General features: G+C 33.5%; 3 protein-coding genes and 1 long non-coding RNA gene across 6 annotated transcripts; 2 read left to right on the plus strand and 2 right to left on the minus strand.

Moving 5' to 3' along the window:
* The first annotated feature begins 8,980 nt into the window (after positions 1 to 8,980).
* LOC108806205 (cinnamoyl-CoA reductase 1) lies at positions 8,981 to 10,697 on the plus strand. Its single transcript, XM_018578253.2, has 2 exons — positions 8,981 to 9,501; positions 10,062 to 10,697. The coding sequence occupies exons 1-2, from the start codon at positions 9,028 to 9,030 to the stop codon at positions 10,551 to 10,553; spliced, it is 966 nt and encodes a 321-aa protein (XP_018433755.1). The 5' UTR covers positions 8,981 to 9,027; the 3' UTR covers positions 10,554 to 10,697.
* A 774-nt stretch (positions 10,698 to 11,471) lies between these two features.
* On the minus strand, positions 11,472 to 15,523 carry LOC108806206 (glutathione S-transferase Z1-like). Its single transcript, XM_018578254.2, has 10 exons — positions 15,396 to 15,523; positions 15,201 to 15,297; positions 15,043 to 15,099; positions 12,856 to 12,941; positions 12,653 to 12,724; positions 12,293 to 12,346; positions 12,104 to 12,179; positions 11,931 to 11,992; positions 11,769 to 11,828; positions 11,472 to 11,655 (listed from the first exon to the last, which is right to left on the minus strand). The coding sequence occupies exons 1-10, from the start codon at positions 15,396 to 15,398 to the stop codon at positions 11,548 to 11,550; spliced, it is 675 nt and encodes a 224-aa protein (XP_018433756.1). The 5' UTR covers positions 15,399 to 15,523; the 3' UTR covers positions 11,472 to 11,547.
* Positions 15,524 to 16,521: 998 nt separating this feature from the next.
* On the minus strand, positions 16,522 to 19,158 carry LOC108811534 (uncharacterized). Of its 3 annotated transcripts, none has more exons than XR_008935433.1 (5): positions 19,035 to 19,158; positions 17,736 to 18,007; positions 17,375 to 17,612; positions 17,076 to 17,293; positions 16,522 to 16,985 (listed from the first exon to the last, which is right to left on the minus strand). It is a non-coding gene; the product is annotated as an uncharacterized LOC108811534 (long non-coding RNA). The 3 variants fall into 3 exon arrangements; XR_008935432.1 differs by lacking the exon at positions 19,035 to 19,158 and adding an exon at positions 18,474 to 18,716 and having other exon boundaries at positions 17,736 to 18,269; XR_001943329.2 differs by lacking the exon at positions 19,035 to 19,158 and adding an exon at positions 18,474 to 18,705.
* Positions 19,049 to 20,606, plus strand: LOC108807990 (F-box protein PP2-B10-like). The gene is made up of 3 exons (XM_056988301.1): positions 19,049 to 19,464; positions 19,572 to 19,690; positions 19,893 to 20,606. Exons 1-3 carry the CDS (start codon positions 19,150 to 19,152, stop codon positions 20,311 to 20,313), a joined length of 855 nt encoding a protein of 284 aa, XP_056844281.1. The 5' UTR covers positions 19,049 to 19,149; the 3' UTR covers positions 20,314 to 20,606.
* The last annotated feature ends 1,821 nt before the right edge of the window (positions 20,607 to 22,427 follow it).

Here is a 22,427-nt window from a genome sequence, read left to right on the forward strand (position 1 = left end):
TAAGATCACACATGAAAATTTTAAGTAAAAAGAAGATTATCTTGGAGAAAATCTCAAAAACATTCCGAAAACGAGTCTTGGCCCTTGTGTTGATATGGAGATTATCCAAGTAGACAAATTGCATTAATACATATTTTAGAGATGGTAAGACAGAACCATGTTCTAGCCTTCTAGGCTGTCCCACAATCGTAGACCACAACTTCCAAGGATTTTTCAAAGAAGGTCTAAACTCATCATTGATCTTTCTATATATACACATACCCCTTTCTTTATATCATCCACAAACAACAAGCAAGTTATCCAACAGCTTGAATCTTTTGATACATATTCAGGTTCAGGGAGCATCAAAAGAGATTCAAACTTAACTAAAAAGAGATGGCGTTGATGAGAAGAAGTCTACTTTGTGCGAAGAAGATTATTGGCCTCTATACCGCAGCAGCTTCTATGAGCAAGAGGACAGATTCGGTGGTGCAAAAAGGGTTTCTTGCGGTGTACGTAGGAGAGAGTCAGAAGACAAGATATGTGGTGCCGATCGCATACTTGAGTCAGCCTTCATTTCAGGCTCTTCTTAGTAAATTCGAGGAAGAGTTTGGTTTTGATCACCCAGGTGGCTTGACCATTCCTTGCCCCGAAGATACATTTATCAGTGTGACTTCTCGGATCCAGTAATGATTATATTGATTATTAACCTTTTTTGTTGTTGGAGCTAGAAATAGATATATTCATTGTAAATACATATGACATTTTTCTATCTTTCATCTCGAAGGAGTTGTTCTAAATATTAAAGAATAAATGCCATTTTTACATAATATAGATACGATCATGTTAGATCATGTCAGATCATGTCAGTACACTTTGGATCGATCATTAAACAACTAAGAGCCCTAACATTTGAACACTTGTGGATAAAATCGTTGCAAGAATTAGAAAAGTCTATATAGCTAGGAGTAGGGATGTTATATAGGGGTTTTAAGCTCAACCCGACCATATAAGATATAGACCCAACCCAATCCTATTGTAGCCATAGTTAATCCATCGGGTCAATTTGCTCAATAATCATATAAACACTGACAATTAAAAATATAGCCATTCATGAAAACCTGTGTCAATTTGATGTAGAAATGGACCACGTTCTCCTTTCTCGCGCGTGAGATTTGATTAATGCAACGATTGATATCCTACTATACTATGTTTGTCAAATATATAGTACAGAACAATTAATTTATAACAACAACCATTATGAATAAGATAAAAAAAATAAGAAAGCTGAAAAAGATTAAGGGTTTGTATAGAGTACCTTTTATCCTAAACCAAATTATATACCCACACCATATATTCTAAACTCAAATCCTAAACCCAAACCAAATACTCTAAATCCAAACCATATACCCTAAACCCTAAACCCAAACCATATACCATAAATCCAAACCATATATCCTAAACTCAAACCCTAAACCCAAACCATATACCCTAAACCCAAACACTAAATCCAAACCATATACACTAAACCGTAAACCCAAACCATATACACTAAACCCTAAACCCAAACCATATACCCTAAACCCAAACCTTAAACCCAAACCATATATCATAAACCCTAAACCCAAACCCTAAACCCAAACCATATACCCTAAACCCAAACACTAAACCCAAACCATATACCCTAAACCCTAAACCCAAACCATATACCCTAAACCCAAACCATATACCCAAACTGTATACCCTAAACCCAAACCCTAATCATAAACCCTAAACCCAAATTCTTATCCATTACGTGACTATGCTATACATGTTATGGTATGGAATACTCGACACACCCACAAACTTTGTATATATGAAATTCTCTAAAATTTTCTTAGAGAAAAATGATGAGTGGCGACGGTGTTGGAGAACAAAACAGTGTAACTGATCAAATATTGAGTAACAAGAATCATGAGACAGAGAAAGAGATATAAATTGCAAAATAAGAGAAAAAGAAATGTATTGTACTATACTGTAATTTAAAATAGTATAGAACATATGACGCATGATATGAGATAGGGATTATGAAGAAAATTAGAGAAGTTTACACGATGGAAAGAGAAAGAGAAAAAACGGATGGAAGGGAGAGAGAGGGAAGATGTCAAATAGATAGAAGAAAATGGGATGCCGAATAGATAAAAGATGATGGAGATGCGAATAGAGGGAGGGAGGGGGAGAGAGAGAGAGAAAGTGGTGAGGGATGGAGTAGAGGAGAATGAGAAAGTGGTGGTGGCTATGGTAGAGGAAGGAGATAGAGAGAAAGAGGGGAATGGAGGGATGTAATAAACAAAGGAACATGGGAATAAGTGGTGGTGGCTATGGTGGTAAATGAGGGAGGGAGAAAGAGAGGGAATAGACAAAGAAACATGCAGAGAAGGAGAAAATGGCGGGGCTATGGTGGTAGAGGAGGGAGAAAGAAAAATAGTGGAAGGGAGGGAGGGATGCAGAGGAAAAAAGAGATTGTACTATGCTATGTTTCTGACTATACTATACATGTGTGTAAAATAGTATAGATTTACAATCGTGATTATAGAATATGATATAAAATTTACAAAATATATGTTTGTTTTGAAATTTTCAAAACATACTATATGTAAAAGAAAATCTATGTTTTTATCATGTTAACTACAAAGTTCAATAGTTGCTTTAACAGAAATTAAAAGCAATTAAAAAATAGAAAGGGAAAACATATTTGTGAGAAGAGTAAAAAATGAAAAAAAAAATAAAAAATCAGAAAAATGCATGTCAAGGACAATATGGCAATTATTATACAAATATCATAGCCCTTCTTTTGTTATGTGTATATACTTGGTTTAATTCCTACAATGGTTATGATTCCATATTTCCCTAATCCATTTCATTGTATTTTCTAAATTCAAGTAAATAATATTAGCTTGTGATTTAGATAATAATTTTACAGTTTTGGTGAAAATTTCATTTTGCCGATATAAAACTCGATTTTGCGGTTGACAAGAAAAGTTGGCTAGTCTAGCATTTTTCCGGAAACTTGATAATACGGTTTCGGTGGAAAAACTTAATTTTACGAGTGGCAAAAAGTCGTTTTGGCTGTTTTGACAAAAAAACTCTTTTAATCAAACAACTCAATTTTACATTTTTGGTAGAAAGACTCAATTATGAAATTTTGACCAAAAAAATTGTTTTTTCGAAAAAATCACTTTGGCAGGAAACTCAATTTCGCGATTGGACAAAAAAAATCAGTTTTGCAATATTGACGAGAAAATATGTTTTGGCAACCCAAACCTTAAACCCAAACCATATATCATAAACCCTAAATCCAAACCCTAAACCCAAACCATATACCCTAAACCCAAACACTAAACCCAAACCATATACCCTAAACCCTAAACCCAAACCATATACCCTAAACCCAAACCATATACCCAAACTGTATACCCTAAACCCAAACCCTAATCATAAACCCTAAACCCAAACTCTTATCCATTACGTGACTATGCTATACATGTTATGGTATGGAATACTCGACACACCCACAAACTTTGTATATATGAAATTCTCTAAAATTTTCTTAGAGAAAAATGATGAGTGGCGACGGTGTTGGAGAACAAAACAGTGTAACTGATCAAATATTGAGTAACAAGAATCATGAGACAGAGAAAGAGATATAAATTGCAAAATAAGAGAAAAAGAAATGTATTGTACTATACTGTAATTTAAAATAGTATAGAACATATGACGCATGATATGAGATAGGGATTATGAAGAAAATTAGAGAAGTTTACACGATGGAAAGAGAAAGAGAAAAAACGGATGGAAGGGAGAGAGAGGGAAGATGTCAAATAGATAGAAGAAAATGGGATGCCGAATAGATAAAAGATGATGGAGATGCGAATAGAGGGAGGGAGGGGGAGAGAGAGAGAAAGTGGTGAGGGATGGAGTAGAGGAGAATGAGAAAGTGGTGGTGGCTATGGTAGAGGAAGGAGATAGAGAGAAAGAGGGGAATGGAGGGATGTAATAAACAAAGGAACATGGGAATAAGTGGTGGTGGCTATGGTGGTAAATGAGGGAGGGAGAAAGAGAGGGAATAGACAAAGAAACATGCAGAGAAGGAGAAAATGGCGGGGCTATGGTGGTAGAGGAGGGAGAAAGAAAAATAGTGGAAGGGAGGGAGGGATGCAGAGGAAAAAAGAGATTGTACTATGCTATGTTTCTGACTATACTATACATGTGTGTAAAATAGTATAGATCTACAATCGTGATTATAGAATATGATATAAAATTTACAAAATATATGTTTGTTTTGAAATTTTCAAAACATACTATATGTAAAAGAAAATCTATGTTTTTATCATGTTAACTACAAAGTTCAATAGTTGCTTTAACAGAAATTAAAAACAATTAAAAAATAGAAAGGGAAAACATGTTTGTGAGAAGAGTAAAAAATGAAAAAAAAAAAAATCAGAAAAAATGCATGTCAAGGACAATATGGCAATTATTATACAAATATCATAGCCCTTCTTTTGTTATGTGTATATACTTGGTTTAATTCCTACAATGGTTATGATTCCATATTTCCCTAATCCATTTCATTGTATTTTCTAAATTCAAGTAAATAATATTAGCTTGTGATTTAGATAATAATTTTACAGTTTTGGTGAAATTTTCATTTTGCCGATATAAAACTCGATTTTGCGGTTGACAAGAAAAGTTGGCTAGTCTAGCATTTTTCCGGAAACTTGATAATACGGTTTCGGTGGAAAAACTTAATTTTACGAGTGGCAAAAAGTCGTTTTGGCTGTTTTGACAAAAAAACTCTTTTAATCAAACAACTCAATTTTACATTTTTGGTAGAAAGACTCAATTATGAAATTTTGACCAAAAAAATTGTTTTGTCGAAAAAATCACTTTGGCAGGAAACTCAATTTCGCGATTGGACAAAAAAAATCAGTTTTGCAATATTGACGAGAAAATATGTTTTGGCAACCCAAACCTTAAACCCAAACCATATATCATAAACCCTAAACCCAAACCCTAAACCCAAACCATATACCCTAAACCCAAACACTAAACCCAAACCATATACCCTAAACCCTAAACCCAAACCATATACCCTAAACCCAAACCATATACCCAAACTGTATACCCTAAACCCAAACCCTAATCATAAACCCTAAACCCAAACTCTTATCCATTACGTGACTATGCTATACATGTTATGGTATGGAATACTCGACACACCCACAAACTTTGTATATATGAAATTCTCTAAAATTTTCTTAGAGAAAAATGATGAGTGGCGACGGTGTTGGAGAACAAAACAGTGTAACTGATCAAATATTGAGTAACAAGAATCATGAGACAGAGAAAGAGATATAAATTGCAAAATAAGAGAAAAAGAAATGTATTGTACTATACTGTAATTTAAAATAGTATAGAACATATGACGCATGATATGAGATAGGGATTATGAAGAAAATTAGAGAAGTTTACACGATGGAAAGAGAAAGAGAAAAAACGGATGGAAGGGAGAGAGAGGGAAGATGTCAAATAGATAGAAGAAAATGTGATGCCGAATAGATAAAAGATGATGGAGATGCGAATAGAGGGAGGGAGGGGGAGAGAGAGAGAGAAAGTGGTGAGGGATGGAGTAGAGGAGAATGAGAAAGTGGTGGTGGCTATGGTAGAGGAAGGAGATAGAGAGAAAGAGGGGAATGGAGGGATGTAATAAACAAAGGAACATGGGAATAAGTGGTGGTGGCTATGGTGGTAAATGAGGGAGGGAGAAAGAGAGGGAATAGACAAAGAAACATGCAGAGAAGGAGAAAATGGCGGGGCTATGGTGGTAGAGGAGGGAGAAAGAAAAATAGTGGAAGGGAGGGAGGGATGCAGAGGAAAAAAGAGATTGTACTATGCTATGTTTCTGACTATACTATACATGTGTGTAAAATAGTATAGATTTACAATCGTGATTATAGAATATGATATAAAATTTACAAAATATATGTTTGTTTTGAAATTTTCAAAACATACTATATGTAAAAGAAAATCTATGTTTTTATCATGTTAACTACAAAGTTCAATAGTTGCTTTAACAGAAATTAAAAGCAATTAAAAATAGAAAGGGAAAACATGTTTGTGAGAAGAGTAAAAAATGAAAAAAAAATAAAAAATCAGAAAAATGCATGTCAAGGACAATATGGCAATTATTATACAAATATCATAGCCCTTCTTTTGTTATGTGTATATACTTGGTTTAATTCCTACAATGGTTATGATTCCATATTTCCCTAATCCATTTCATTGTATTTTCTAAATTCAAGTAAATAATATTAGCTTGTGATTTAGATAATAATTTTACAGTTTTGGTGAAAATTTCATTTTGCCGATATAAAACTCGATTTTGCGGTTGACAAGAAAAGTTGGCTAGTCTAGCATTTTTCCGGAAACTTGATAATACGGTTTCGGTGGAAAAACTTAATTTTACGAGTGGCAAAAAGTCGTTTTGGCTGTTTTGACAAAAAAACTCTTTTAATCAAACAACTCAATTTTACATTTTTGGTAGAAAGACTCAATTATGAAATTTTGACCAAAAAAATTGTTTTGTCGAAAAAATCACTTTGGCAGAAAACTCAATTTCGCGATTGGACAAAAAAAATCAGTTTTGCAATATTGACGAGAAAATATGTTTTGGCAGGAAATTCCAATTTTACAGGTTTGTCATGAAAACTCGATTTTTACACTTTGACGGAAAAACTAATTTAGGCTAGAATACTAGATTTTCCAGTTTTAGCAGGAAAATTTGATTTTTTTTTTAGTTTTGGTTGTAAACTTGATTTTTCGTTTAGACAGAAAAACTCGATTTAAGATTAATTTGGGAACATTTTATTTTTTTCTGATTTGACGAGAAAGTTAATTTTTGGTTTTGGGAGAAAACTCAAATTTAATTTTGGCGAGAAAACTTTATTTTAAATTTTGGCAAAAATTTCGATTTTTCAACTTTGGCGAGAAAATATATTTCTAACGGAAAAGCTCATTTTGTGGTTATTTGTGGTTTTAGTTAAAAATTAAGTTTGTGGTTTTGCTTTTTAATGTAAAAGAACCGATTTGCGATTTTGACAGGAAATTTTAATTTTGCATAACAGAATAGATTTTAAATATATTTAAATATTATATAAAAATAGTGTAGAGTAAAAACCAAAGGGGGGAAAACTTAATCCCATAGATTCATGGATTAATTATGTTCAATATTACTTTAGCCATATCACAAAAATTAGAGTTATGGTTGATAAATAGTCAAGGTTAACTCTGTTAGGCTGAGCCTATTTAAAAATCTCTAGTTTGGAGTATCCTGCCTAAAATTGTGTTACAGTCAAATCATGTTTAAAATTAGTTGGTATAGTAAGGTTGGACATTTTATTCGTTAATTTTATTTGGGAAATCGGCCAAAAAAACACTGAACTTTTCAGGAATTGTCAAAAGAAATTTGGACATATGGACTGGTCAAACAAAACACAAACTTTTGATTGACTTTAGAATTAATTAACAATGTTTTCGTTGACTTGCCAATTTAGCACACCGTTAGAAAATTTAACAGAAAAAATGACATCGTTAAATGTTGGTGTTAAGTGAAACGACGTCGTTTTGAAATGAGATGAAACGACGTCGTTTTACATGATTTGTAAAAATAAAATAAAGTCAACCGCTGGGTTCAAACCCGGGTTATTTGTATCAAATAACAAGGTACTTTACCACTGGGCTAGTGGCTCAATCAATGAAGTTACTAACACATTTAATTATATTTGGTACTGATTGAATATAAAAAAATTATCTAAAAACTTAAAAAGATTTTTAAAATTTCTAAAAACTGAAAAATTAATTCCAAAAAAGAAAATTTTCATTTTTTTGGATTATAAAAAAAATTGAAAAAATCGAAAAATCGAAAAAAATTCTAAAAAGTTATAAATATTTCGAATCTGAAAACATATAATCAGAAACTATAAAAAATAAATAATAATAATAATAATAATAAATTATTTTTTATAGTTTCTGATTATATGTTTTCATATTTGAAAATTTTTATCACTTTTTTTTAATTTTGTTTCCGAATTATTTTATTTTTCAATTTTTCTTTTAAAAATTTGAAAAATGAAAATTTTCTTTTTGGGCATTTAAAAAAAAAAATAATAAAATAAAAAAATATTTTTTATAGATTCGAATCATTTTCAGATTCGAATTTATTTTTATAACTTTTTTTTGCTATTTTCGATTTTTTTTTTATTTTCAAAATTTTTAATCCTAAAATGAATTTTTTTTTGAATATGTTTTTAAAAATGAAAATTTTGGAAGATATTTGATTTTTTAAAGGAAAAATAAAATTTTATTTTTAATTTCAGTTTCAAAATTAATTTTATAAAAAAATTCTTTATTTTTCAAATTTTTGGAATTTTAAAGACCTTAATCGTAAGTTTCTTGATAATCTAAATAAGTCGATAAAAATTCAGGGTTTTATTGGCCAGACAAGTGTACAGCTTTCTTTTGGCAATTTTTGAAAAATTCGGTGTTTTTTTGGTCGATTTCTCAATTTTAATTCGATTTGTTATTCATTTTGATTCGAAATACAGATATTTGTAAGCTTTTGAAACAAAAAAAATTATAAATAAATAACTATTAAAAATGAAATAAATCGCAAATACTTAAAAATTAGAGTCGGATATCCGCTCAGACTTATATATAAATATGTGTATATGTAAAATTAAATATAGAAGTTTCAATTTATAATTTTATATAACTATTTTTTTGTCAACTGTATAACTATTATTTAACATATAATTTTATTATTTTCAACAGGAAAAGTGGTAATAAAAAAATGAACTTTTTAACTGGAAAAGTGTTTATTTCCCTATCTTGAGAAAATACCAAAAAAAACCCAATTTTAATCCGAAAATAAAAATAAATACCGAAGCATCACCCAATTAAAATCAAGCATTTTATAGGTAAGAGATCTGTGAGCTCATACGTTATCATCAAATGGCGAAGGAGACAGTGTGTGTAACCGGCGCCAACGGTTTCATCGGATCCTGGATCATCCGAACGCTACTTGACAACGGATACACCAAAATCCACGCCTCGATATACCCAGGATCCGACCCGACTCAGCTCCTCAAACTACCAAGACCCGACGAGACAAACACCGAGATCAAGATCTTCGAAGCCGATCTCCTAGACTCCGACGCCATTGCCCGAGCCGTAGACGGGTGCGCTGGAGTGTTCCATGTGGCGTCACCTTGTACGTTGGATCCACCGGAGAATCCGGAGAAGGAGCTGGTCGAACCGGCGGTTAAGGGAACGATCAATGTGTTGTTGGCAGCTAATAGGTTCAATGTGAGGCGCGTGGTGATCACTTCCTCTATCTCGGCTTTGGTTCCGAACCCTGATTGGCCGGAAGGAAGACCTGTAGATGAGTCTTCGTGGACCGATCTCGAGTTTTGCAAGTCGATGCAGGTTCGTTAATTTCGATTTAAGACTTATTTTTTAATGGAATCTTTTAGTTATGTATTTATTGGCTTAATTTTTGATGGAATCATTTATTTATTGGTTTATAGTTTGGATAAAAAACATGTTTTTAGGGAATCTCTTATTTATGTATTTATTGGTTCAACATGTGATTTTAAACATATTTTATGGGAATCTTTAATTATGTATTGATTGGTTTATAATTTTGTTTTTAATTTATTAAAACTTTTAATAACGTATTTTTTGGTTTGTAATTTCGATTTTAAAAAAACTTATATGGAATTTTAAATGTTTATTTATTGGTTTATAATTTTAAATCTAAACATAATTTTGTGAAATTTTAAATATTTATTTATTGGTTTATAATTTTAAATTTAAATATATTTTTTGAGGAATCTTATAGTTATATATTTATTGGTTTATAATTTCAAATCCGAACATAATTTTTTGAATTTAAATACTTATTTATTGGTTTATAATTTTAAATTTAAACATAATTTTGTGGAATATTTATTTATATATTTATTGGTTTATAATTTCGAATTTAGAAATGGTATCCAATTTCAAAGACACTAGCTGAGAAAGCAGCTTGGGAGTTTTCTGAGAAGCATGGAACCAACGTTGTGACCGTCCATCCATCCACATGCCTCGGACCACTTCTGCAACCTAGCCTAAACGCAAGCTGCGCCGTTTTGCTCCAGCTCTTACAAGGCTCGACCGAGACACAAGAGCATCATTGGCTCGGTGTGGTGCACGTGAGAGATGTGGCTAAAGCTCACGTGATGCTGTTCGAAACACCTGAAGCTTCTGGTCGGTTTCTATGCAGTAACGGGATCTATCAGTTCAGTGAGTTCGCTGCTCTGGTCTCCAAACTCTTCCCTGAGTTTGGTGTTCACAAGTTTGATAAAGAAACTCAACCAGGGCTTGCAGCGTGTAAAGATGCGGCTAAGAGATTGATTGAGATGGGGTTGGTGTTTACTCCGGTTGAAGATGCGGTTAAGGGGACGGTCCAGAGTCTTAGAGACAAAGGCTTCCTCTGAATGAATTTAATATCGTCGCAAATTCCCAACTATGTGACCTTTGTTGTAATGTACAAGTAGAGGAACTAAGAAGTGAACGGGTGGTTCATATGATACATCTATGTATTGAGTACAAGGTATTATCAACACAACATTGTTGTTCCTCTTGTCTGTGAGGTTTTATTGGAGCTGAGAGTAGCTTCAGCTGGTTGAAGCAGGAGCATCTGGCTGCTTCTCTGGGATAGCGGTTTACAACGCAGGAAGATCCTTGTAAGACTCGTATCATTTTGCTAGAGTCGGATACGGTTCTGTAGATAATACAATACAATATAAAAAACATGATTTACCAAATTGTAGAAGTACAAACGTGAGTGATGCGAGGGAGAAATTAAGAAAAGCGGTAGTATATGTGTGAGTGTGATCCAAAGATAGGATGTTTTAAAATAGAACTGATCAAGGATTCTAGAGCCAAAGATAGCATATGTAGTATGCTAAAAGCTAGGCCTGAAAAATGTTGTGTAGCGGAAAAAGGAATGACAAGTACCATGTTGATACGCAACTCCTAGTAATTTCAAAGAATAAGAAGTGGAAAATTCGAAGGGGACACAGAAAAGATGTGTAGAGAACTATATTATTTTTTTGTTTCCTTTAGACTTTCTAGTAGACAAAGGTTTAATACTCTTTTTTTTTGTTGCAACATTAAGGCAATCAAAACCGTATAGTATTTTCTCTGCGATGGATGAATATGATATGAGAAAGAGTCCACCACGAGTCCACGACCATTGCAAGTAGATCCATGCTAGGCAGGTTTGTGTAACTAAGTAAATATCGTCCGGGACAGTGGGGTCGGGCAGAGTGAGAGGACAGAGCTGAAACGCTAACAAATTTTCAGATTGTACCCAGTTTAATCAAAAGAGGAAACTTACTAAATATCTTGTGATAATTGGAAATGAAAATGAAAGAGTTAAAAGAAGAATTAAACATGAATGGTACAAGGTTTTTTAGTTTCACATAATCAAATCATTGGAGCTGGAGCATCTGGCTGCTTGGCTGGGACTGCATCTTCAAATACAGACAGTTTCTTATATGACTCATAGCACTTGGCAAGAGTCGGGTACGGTTCCTGTAGAAAAGAACCAGCCCATACAAAACTAAATTAAACATGTTTTCACAAAACTATTAAAAGTAAGAAATCGCGGTTATGAGAAATATTGAAGACAGAGTTTATATTATTACCACATCAATCTTGAATTTGATCATAGCCCCATGGACTTGGGTTACTAGAAAAAGATCAGCCTGCAAAAAAAGACGACGCTTCCATAATTTTTAAACCTGTCAATATGCTTTTCGAATCTTGGAAAAAAGAGAGTTAGCATAGAGTAGTTTAGAGCAATATACCAAGTAAATCTCATCACCAGTTGCATATTTTCCAGCGCAATTCACCAAGAGCTTCTCCAAAGCTGAGAGACATATATATGTGTGTGTAATACAATCAATTATCGGAAAAGATTCACCAAAATCTCAACTAAAACATTTTTAACAACAAGTCTCTTGGGTCTTAATTATGTTACCTGTATATCCTTTTCTAATAGCGTTAGTAACCCAAGCAATTTTTTCTTCACCATTTGTCTTTTCCTCAATGTACCTCTATGTGTACAACAAGAAAGAAACAAAAACGTAGCTTCTCATATTTTATCTTTAGACCAAACAATGATAAGAGTTTAAGAAGTCTGAAGTTATAATCAGTTTCATGTTCTTACAATAACAGCTAAATTCTGATGTGGCTGTATACCAGAGGAGATAATACTGGCAACCTGAAATAAAAAATTTAAAAGAAGAACCATTACTGTCGTTGTAACTTGTATGCATTCAGTTTGTAGTGTTTCTTGGACCAAAAGATACCTGGTAGACCGGGCCTCGTAGTCTGGTGGTAAAGGAACCTCGGCTGAGGTGCCCGCCATCACGAGTTCGAGCCCCGGCCACAGCGGATTTAACATGGTTTTCGTTTGGCCTCCAGGACCTTCCTTGCCAGTTCCGGTTAGACGCGGTGGGATAGTCGGACTAAGTGAGAGGTCCGGATACCTGAATTATCAAAAAAAAAAAAAAAAAAAAAAAGATACCTGGTAATTTAGAGCTCGTTTATGGAGGTCACGAGGTAACAAAGGTGGCTCAGGATACTTCTCATCCAGATACTGTGAATCAAGAAAACCACAAAATGTTCGAGGAAAACTTTCCATTGAATAATTCACAAACTACAAAACATGCATAAATGACTGTTTTCGTTTATTTTACCAAAAGAAAATGACTATTTTCGTTTACTTACCATAATAATAGCAAGAGAATCTGTAATCACAACCTCTCCATCAACAAGCGCAGGCACAGTACCCATTGGATTGATCTTCATGAAATCTTGAGGATCAAATAGGTTATTTTTACGCTTTGAGATTTTTTTTTAGGTTTCTTTTTCCATAGTATAATAATTTAAATGTACAACGTGAAAAATCACATAGACTATAAAGAATCTACAGCTACAGGTTAAGTTAGGACCCTTTAAAACATGAGTGAGTTACATATTCGGACACTTTTTTCTCTTTTTTAACACATTCAGACACATCACGCTGGAAGGACACTTTAACATGTTTCTGAGCTGATTTGAGACTATTATGTCCCTCACTTCCTTAGCCGAGACCAGTGTTGAGTTAGTGATAATATTTTTATATTGTCAAGTTGTCAAGTACCGTACAGCTTTGCGTTTTGTGTTTACTCGGAGAAGTTGTCGTTTGGTTCCTGGAGAGCAGTGACAAACAACAGATGTCGGATGAAATCCAATCCAAAGGTGAGGACCAGTTTTGAAAGTAGATTTGATAATAAAATATTCTTTCTTCTCAACATATATATATATATTTGTCTTTTTCAAAATTTTAAGATATATAAAGAAATTATAATTGGTACAATAAATTATAATTTCTTTTTCTCTATATTTTAAGATCCATTTGTATATATATATTTTATATATTTTAAAAATTATATAAAAATACATTGACATAGAAAATGTGGACGGAAAAAATGTAGATATGGACAAAAAATACTTAAACACAAAATGTGGACATGGACATCAAAGTTGGACACTAACACTAAAACGTTAAAATCCATACTTACACCAAGTTAGTTCTATATTAGTTACATGTTATTCTTGTTTATTTCACCCTTTAATATGTTTTGCCTATATTTTCTTTTTAAAATATTTAAATCAAATAAATTTATGACTATAAATTATGATTTTTAATTCTCTACATTTAGACATCCGTTTTGGTATATATATATATATATATATATAGATATATTATATTTTAACATTTATACAAAAGGTTATTTGAACATAAAAAGTTTGGATAATAATTTTTTTTTATTTGAGAAATGTGGACAGCAAAATTGTGGATATGGTAAATTTTGTTTTGATTTTTCATATTCAAAAAACTTGGACATGATTTTATGGACAAAGTTTTGTGAATAAAATTTTGTAGAATCAATTTTGTGTCCAAGGTTCATTTCCAGATATTTCTTCGTAAATTTTTGGACATGATTTTGTATAGGATGATTTTCCAAGTCATATATTTCTTACGAAAGGAGCCATCTTTAAGGTTGACATACATATTTCATCCAAACATCTCGACGGAAGAGCATCTCAACGGAAGAACACTAAACTTTTAAATTAAATCTCACGAAAGGAGCCATCTTTAAGGTTCCATTAAAATAGTCATGTGCTTACACCATTTTTTTTTCCACAGATCTGAAGCAAGTCTAAATCAAGTGTTTTCCATACATTACTTCATCAAAAAGAAATCTTGATATGTATATAAATCAAAGCTTCACTGAGCTTAGATTCATGGAGTTTTCACACAGTTGTGGACTCAGTGGCTCAGTGACGTTGTGGCTCAGAGACGATTTGGATTTCTTCTTCGCTATTGTTGTTCGTCAAACTGCAGATCCAATTCAATAAGCTTTTGAGTACACTTAATCTACGTTCTAGTTGTTTGAAAGAGGACGAAGAAATTAGGATTTTCTTGGTCTGGAGAAAGTGAAAGTAGATCTTTTGAATTTTTCTTAAATGAAAACATGGTTAGATATGTCCAAAATATAAAAATTATATTAAAAATGATGGAATCATGGTTACTTATGTTTGGTTAGATGAAGCTTGGTCTGGTCTGAAGTGAGGATAAGGAAGTCTTTTGATAAGTATATTGTGTTGGACAAGTGAGAAGTGTCTAATGAAGTAATTCAAAAGATAGAAAGTGTCCTACAGCGTAAAAAAATCTTAAAACATAAGACTTCATTTCTCATACAAATATGATATATACATTTCATATTCACACACATACACATTCACGAAGTACGGTCTAACCTAACAGATATTACATTTTTTTCTAACACACATACATACATTAGTTCTGCCATTTTTTCCCTTGAATCTGAGAAGTAAACCAAACAAACAAAAATGGAATCTACAAACCTGGATCAAACTGCTCTCCCTTGAGCAAGTTCACTGGTATATATTCATATTCAATCCCTATAAAAAGGTCGAACGTCAAAGAACATATATAAACCAAAAGTAGATCCAAGAAAAACAATTACAAGATGCAAAAATGTAATTAAAAAATCTGGCGAGACCTTTTAAAGTGAGGGCTATACGCACACGATGGCCACAAGAGCTTCTCCAGTAAGAGTAGAGCTTAAGCTTCTCCTTCATTTCTTCGCCGGTATACGCCTAAAAATAAAATAAAAAGTCAACGATCTGAAAAAAATGGAATAAGTAGAATGAAGATGATGAAATGTTGATCACTAAAGGAAGAAGAAATGATTTACCATTAAGGAAAACTTTTTTTTCTACACAGATTCTGACACTTTGGTTATTCAGATCTTGTAAATGGAAGTGGCTACTTGGAAACGAATCGGCTATATGGCGCATTGGCGCTAGTCTATATTAAAAAAGCTGTATTTGACTTCTGTGTCAAAGCAAATCCAACAAATAATTTTCTTGAAAACGATTCGGCAGAAGGCCCACAAAATTATGCCAATATTGGAAATTTTTGATCTACAAAAATAGTGGTGAGCAAAAAACAGGATTCGAAATCCAAACCCACCCGGAAGACACGTTTTGGATCTGATTTATTCAATTAAAAAATTTGAACATGATTATGGAGTGATTGGTTCGGCTGTTTTTAACTTTTATTTTTATCCACAATATTTAAAACAATCATTTATGTTTTATATTGGTTTTTAGTGATAACTTCCAAAAAATATAGCTATAAACATTTTATTTTGAAAATAATATTTTTAAAATTGTAGAAGAATATTAGTGTGCCAATATCTTTCATTCTTTTCATTTAAGTTTTAAAGCTAAAAAGAAATTACATAAAAAATCTTACAAAACAAATTCAACTGAAAATTTTTGGGATAATTTGGAAAATACCCTATTTATGATATAGATTCTGAAAAGTACATCTCCTTATTTCCTTTTCGAAAACCACACTTTTATTTTTGATAAGACATTTTTAATCTGATTTTAATTAACACTAAAAATAGAACTAAATTTTAATTCGAAATTGTTAACATTATTATTTACTTAGATAAATACATGTCAATTACTGTAGTATTTTAAAATAGAAAGAAATAAAATTTCTGAAATATTTAAGATTTATCTCTTAATTATGTTGTTTTGTAAATTATGTGTAAACAGAAACTTTACACAACAACTATGCAAGTAATGTAAATTCTGTGTAAGATTTATCTCTGTTCTTCTACGATCTTGTTAGCATTTCGTAATGGGATAATAGAGTTATGTATAAGGTTCATTTTAAAATCGATGTGTTCTGAATAAACCGTTCAAAAAAAAAACCGAAAAGAACGTACCGAGAAATCCAAAAAAAACTAATTGGACAAAAAGAAAAACAAAAAATTAGTAACTTCTTATTTATTTCAGTAACTGGAATCAGCAACACTTTTTTTTTGTCAACGAATCAGCAACACTATTGTTTAGAATCCAACGTTTGACTAGTCTTCCTGGTTTACTACATCAGACATATTCGGATATTCCACATTTTTTGTGTTATTTATTTCTTACTTACTCCTGCTGAGATACCAAATCAACATTAAGCTTTACAAAATCTATCATTAGTGAGAGTTTTCAGTCAAGGCAATGCATGAGAAGAACCCAAACGCCGATGACTATCTTCATGTTCAACAACGTTATTCATCTCAAATCTCGCCTCTTTACTTACATCTTCGTTAGCTTCTGCGTTTTGCAGTTCTCTCAAAGCTCTTTTCGCGTACACAGTGAAAGCAACAGTAGTCACAACCGCAATGACTAACGAGATTACATTGTACACAATCTCTACTGTTGTCAAACGTTGATGTCCGTATTGCACATCCGCAAATGTTCTGATCAACCGACCGCTGCATATAAACTTTAATTTTTTATTTCCAATTTTATATGAAGGAAACTGTTATATAATACGGGGGAGAGCAAGTAAGTAAGAAGAGTACCTGTAAATGTAGATGAAAGCTTCAGGTACCATTCCAGCTACGGAACCGAACAAGTAAGGCCAGAACCTCATGCTTGTCACAAGGATCGCGTAGTTGAAGATGGTGTAAGGAAATGGCGAGATTCGAAAGATAGCCACGACTTTGAACTGATGGAACCAGCTTCCTTCTGCAGCTACTCTAAGAACAGCTGCTTGACGAGGCCACCTTTTTAACCATTGCTGTGGCAAAGAAGAATATCATATAACTAATGAAGAATCAAAATCATAAATAACTTGGAAGAAAAAAAAAAGAGTTCTTACATGGAGGCGATCACGAAAACATTAGGCCGATAAAGTAAGGAAGAAGCATGCCAACGGTGGTTCCAACCATGATGATGAGATAACCGAGACCGTAACCGAAAATCATACCGGCTAACCACATGGATGGACCGGACGGGATCAAGAAGACTGGGAACAAGGCTAAGGAAAGGAGGAGGACGATGAAGAGCGTAGGAATGCCAAATGCAGTTGCTTCCCATTGTAAAATTGGAATAAGAACCTAAAATAAGAAACATATACTATTTAGCACGTGACTAGTCTGTACCACTTATGTGTGGTCAGGATAACTCTGTATAATAAAAAAAAAAAAAAAACTTGAGAAGCAGAGGTAAAAGGAAGGCACCTTTTGGAATAGAAAGGGAACATCCCATTTGACGAAACAAATGTGAGCAAGAGAGTAAGTGCACATATACACAAAGCTTTAAACCACCACCACCACATCAACAAGTTGCTACTCTGCGTTTCGACTGATTGAGATACGGTTTCAGGTGGTGGAGAAGCAGCTCCATGGGCGGCAACAACTAGGCGAACAGATTCATTATCGTCCCTCATGTGAGGAACAGAGTCCGAGGCATCATCATCATCTTCTACAGGCTCTTTCAATGGATTTGACATCTGTGTTTCAGTAAGAATTAATATCAGAGGAACAAAATCAACAGTTGTAGGCCATCAATAAACAAGAAGAAATAGAAAAAAAAATAAAAACAAGTGGGGACCAAACAGAAGAAAGATGAAACTCATAGGGACATGAATATAAATATAAAAATAGAAACTGGTGAGATATCTGGAAAATGAATAAGCAAAGCCAGACAGACAAAAGAAGCTTAGCTTAGCTTAAACGCTTCTGCAACTTCGAAAGCATCACAAGTAAAATGATCTACACGGAAACAATAACCGATGAAGTAAAAGTTGAACTACCAGGGAGGAGACGAAATCTCTAAACATCCTAATTTTCAAAAAAAAAAAATCAAAAAAATCCAACAGTAATCAAATCACTTAGATCTCTCAATCTAGCGGAAAAGAAAATCAACAGATTAATAAAAAGAAGGACACAAAATTAAGCTGCTGCTCGGGTTTAAACCTTGTGACACCCTGCTGCGGGTATCTTAGTGAAGCTTCGTGGCGGAGGAAGCTCGGACAACCGTCGGAGAAAGAGGGTTGTTACGGCGGGGATTGAGGTTCCTTTTGTGTCGTTTGCTTCCAACATAAAAGGTGTGTGTTTTTTTTTTTATGTTTCGGAAATTCAAATCAAAATGAGAAAGCCTTTCACTTTTCTTAATGTTTTATTAAATTTTATTTTATTTGTTAGCTTATTCTTTACTTCTTCGGAATAACGAGTCAGACTATACTATAAACCTTTTTATTTACATATTATTTTGTCCACCTGAGCTGACCCAAAACCAACCAATCCTGAGATTATTATGACCCAAATACGAAGAGCGTGAATGAGACGCGCGCATTGATCTGGAGAGCGTTGAACATAGCTGGGCTTGCCTTGAAGATTTGAATACTACGTGTTTCCTGCAGATCCTTAATGGACTATTTCTTACCGTGGCCCAAAAGTGGTTTACCCAATAGTTAAAACGCTGTAGTTTATGTGACATCGTTGCACATGCAAAGAGGAGGAACATTTTGAAGATACCATTTTCATAATACTGTATATACGTGCCGGCGACTTTTTAACTATGAACAAGTCAGACACCTGATGTCTTTTAACTCTTTGACCTCCCTCTCAAGCTTCCATTATGTAGACGACGATGGCGGAGACTCGCAGCGTTGAATCTAAAGACGAAGGCGGAGGAGAGATTAGTGTTTCGGATTGGTCGCCTTTCGACACCTTGACGGAGGATTGCATCTCCAACATAGTCTCCTTCACGAGTCCACGTGACGCCTGCGTCTTCGCCGCGGTGTCAAAAACCTTTGAATCTGCGGTTAAGTCAGATATCATATGGGAGAAGTTTCTGCCCTCAGAGTATCTATCTATGATCCCTCCATCGCTAGCTTCCTCTTCCAAGATGAAGATCTATTTCTATTTATGCAACGATCCTGTTCTAATCGAAGATGGCAAAAAGGTATATATATGATCGTAGGGGTTACCAGCCCCGGTTAAAATCTTTCTAAATCATCGTGTTAATATTGGTTTTTCTTGATGATTTGGCCTATTCATGAAAATCAAAAGTGCGTCTGGTTAGAGGAAACGAGTGGGAAGAGGTGTATCATGTTACCTGCGGAGAGCCTCTATATCAAATGGATAAATGATACTCATTGTTGGGATTGGATTACAAGCCCTGGATCTAGGTATTGTATTTCTATGATGATTTGATTTATTTTACTCTTTGTAAAATTTTTATTTAATTAGGAAATAGACTATTCTCCAATTCTATTTGACAGAAAATTCTAAATTATTTCGCCGCGTTGAACAAAAAATAAATAAATTATTTAGTCCAATATACTTTTTATTCTAAAATAACATTTTCCTTTCCTTATATGTGATATGCAGATTTGAAAGAGTTGCGAAGGTTAATGATGTATGTTGGTTTGAGATTCGTGGCACGATCAATACTAATGAACTATCTCCAAAGACTCGTTACTCAGCTTACATTGTGTTTAAAGAGGGTTTTACGGATCTGCCTATTGAAGCTGGAGTTGGAGTGGTTGGAAAACAAGTTTCTAAGAGATTCTTTTGCTTTGATGTGAGCGCGGATGGGCAGTTCTTAAAGAGGGGGAGGCGGAAATGGTGCTTTGAGAAACCAAAGGAGAGAGAAGATGGTTGGAGGGAGATAGAGCTCGGGAGATTCTTCAATAAAGGAGGATTGAGGAATAGTGATGAAATTGAGATGAGTGTTATTGCGACCGAGTTGCGCCATTGGAAGAGTGGTTTCATCCTTCAAGGAATTGAAATCCGTCCTGAGACAATTTGAAGGCCTAGATTAGTCGATTGAATGCCCAATCATGTTTGGTATGATTAACAGTTGATTAAGTGATTGAGTGTAGAGATTAAAAAGTGTGTTCGATTGTGTTTGTTATAATAGTGATTGATTGAGTAAGAGTTAAGGTGGTGAGAACAACTTTGTTGAATGTTAAGCTCTAACTTTGCTCACTATAGTGGAGGATGTCGGTAAACCCGACCGTTTCCTGGGGTGAAAGAGCGGTTTGATGTTTCAGATAATGTTTTGGTTTGAGTCTAAATGTCTTAACCAATTTAGTTATGTTATTTGTGGATTGTGTAATATTTTTGAATTTGATTGTTTAAAATGTTAATGTAGATCTTTGATAGTTATTAACTTATTATATGTAAACCGGTTTTCTGCAAATGGGAGAACAGTTCGATGATTCCGATTATGTTTGGTATTTGTCTGAGATCTTTTTTTACAACATATTTACCTGAGATCCTCTATATATTAAATGAGAAGCATTTTTAAAAATTTCCTCAATGATGTATTGGCAAGGTGTGACGTGGCTTCATAAGAAGCTTTTATTTAGCAAAACGCTTACGTATAACGCAGAGAACGTTTCTCACAAAAAGTGTGTATTTAATGTAGATAATTACATTCTTTTAAAAGAACTACAATATCCTCGACATTTTTCTCGACGATGTTTTTTACGTGATAAACCTTCAGCTTCGAGCACTTGATTAATCAATCCTCTCAATATAATCATAGCATCAAGAAATCTTTTTTTCTTCGATCAGTTTCTTTATAAACCCGTAACCCATCTGATCTTTCGCCATTAAATAGACAGATCCGTAGAGACACAACTTGGTTATGTTGCTGCTTGAAGAGGTAATCTCGGTTTTGACGAGAGGTGTTCACTGTAAAACGTTTCTATGGTTAGTGTAGTAGTCTTCCCGAGCAAGCAATATAAGCATGCGGTTGTAACCATCTTCGCCGCCATGCGAGCTCTGCATTACACGACCTTGAAGATGAGAAGAAACTTACATAAACGAATCACCAGCCAGTCTCATGTGTTGGTCGCATCTGGAACAGCCTTTAAAATTTTGGAAGTTCACGTATACGTGATGCCAAGAGATATGAGCAGAAAACTTTAAGTGATCGAGGAAGATGAAGCTATTTTGTTGCTTCTCGAAGAGGTAATCTCTATTTTGCCGAGAGGTGTTCACTGTAAATCATGTGTGGTTAGTGTAGTAGTCTTCATGAGCAAGCATATAAGCATGCGACTGTCACCATCTTCGCCGCCATGAGAGCTCTGCATTGGACGAACTTGAAGACGAGAAGAAACTTACAGAAACGAACCAGATGGTACGCAAAAGATCGCTGCTCGGAACACACCGACTGTTTTGCAGAGTTGCTGTAACAAAATGTAAGTGTGTATCATAATTTTACCTAAATTATAATCACAATAAAGGTGCACGAAGATGGTGATATGTTGTAGAGTAGGAGTTAATATTACGTGGTCAATTATTTATCACATAAGCGTTAGGTTTGACCCTGGAGTAGATCAACATTATGTCTGGTTTGTGTATGCTATCTATACGATCTAAGTTTGAAGAGCATTATGTACCAAATCATCTACACCGAATTCTATACAAGAATTATGTATTTTTCGATTATAGTTGTGATTGTATTTTTAAGATATTTACTATATATTTATTTATTTAATAGCAATAGTTAACATAATTAGTATATGTTAATATTTTTTGATGATTAAAAAAAATTTACTTTCAGGATTCCATTCCACGCATTTTGATTCGACAACAAGAGAGTTAAAGACTTTAATTTTATTTTATGAAAGTTTTTTTGTTATTTTGGATTTTTTATTGAAGACTAATTATATGTTTTAGATGGTGGAATATCCTTCAATTGCTTTTATGCTATAACTACGTTTTCTAAATTTCGAGAGCTATACTTTATTTATTTCACACAGTTATTGTTTTGCTTATAATATGTTATTGATCTACCTTTATTTTTTGGAAGTTAATCAGCATCAAAACGAGTCATAAACTCCAATGAACACGAACACACACACACACACACATATATATATATATATATATATATATATATATATATATATA

Source organism: Raphanus sativus, chromosome 6 (assembly GCF_000801105.2).
Source record: "Raphanus sativus cultivar WK10039 chromosome 6, ASM80110v3, whole genome shotgun sequence".
NCBI classification, from domain to species: domain Eukaryota; kingdom Viridiplantae; phylum Streptophyta; class Magnoliopsida; order Brassicales; family Brassicaceae; genus Raphanus; species Raphanus sativus.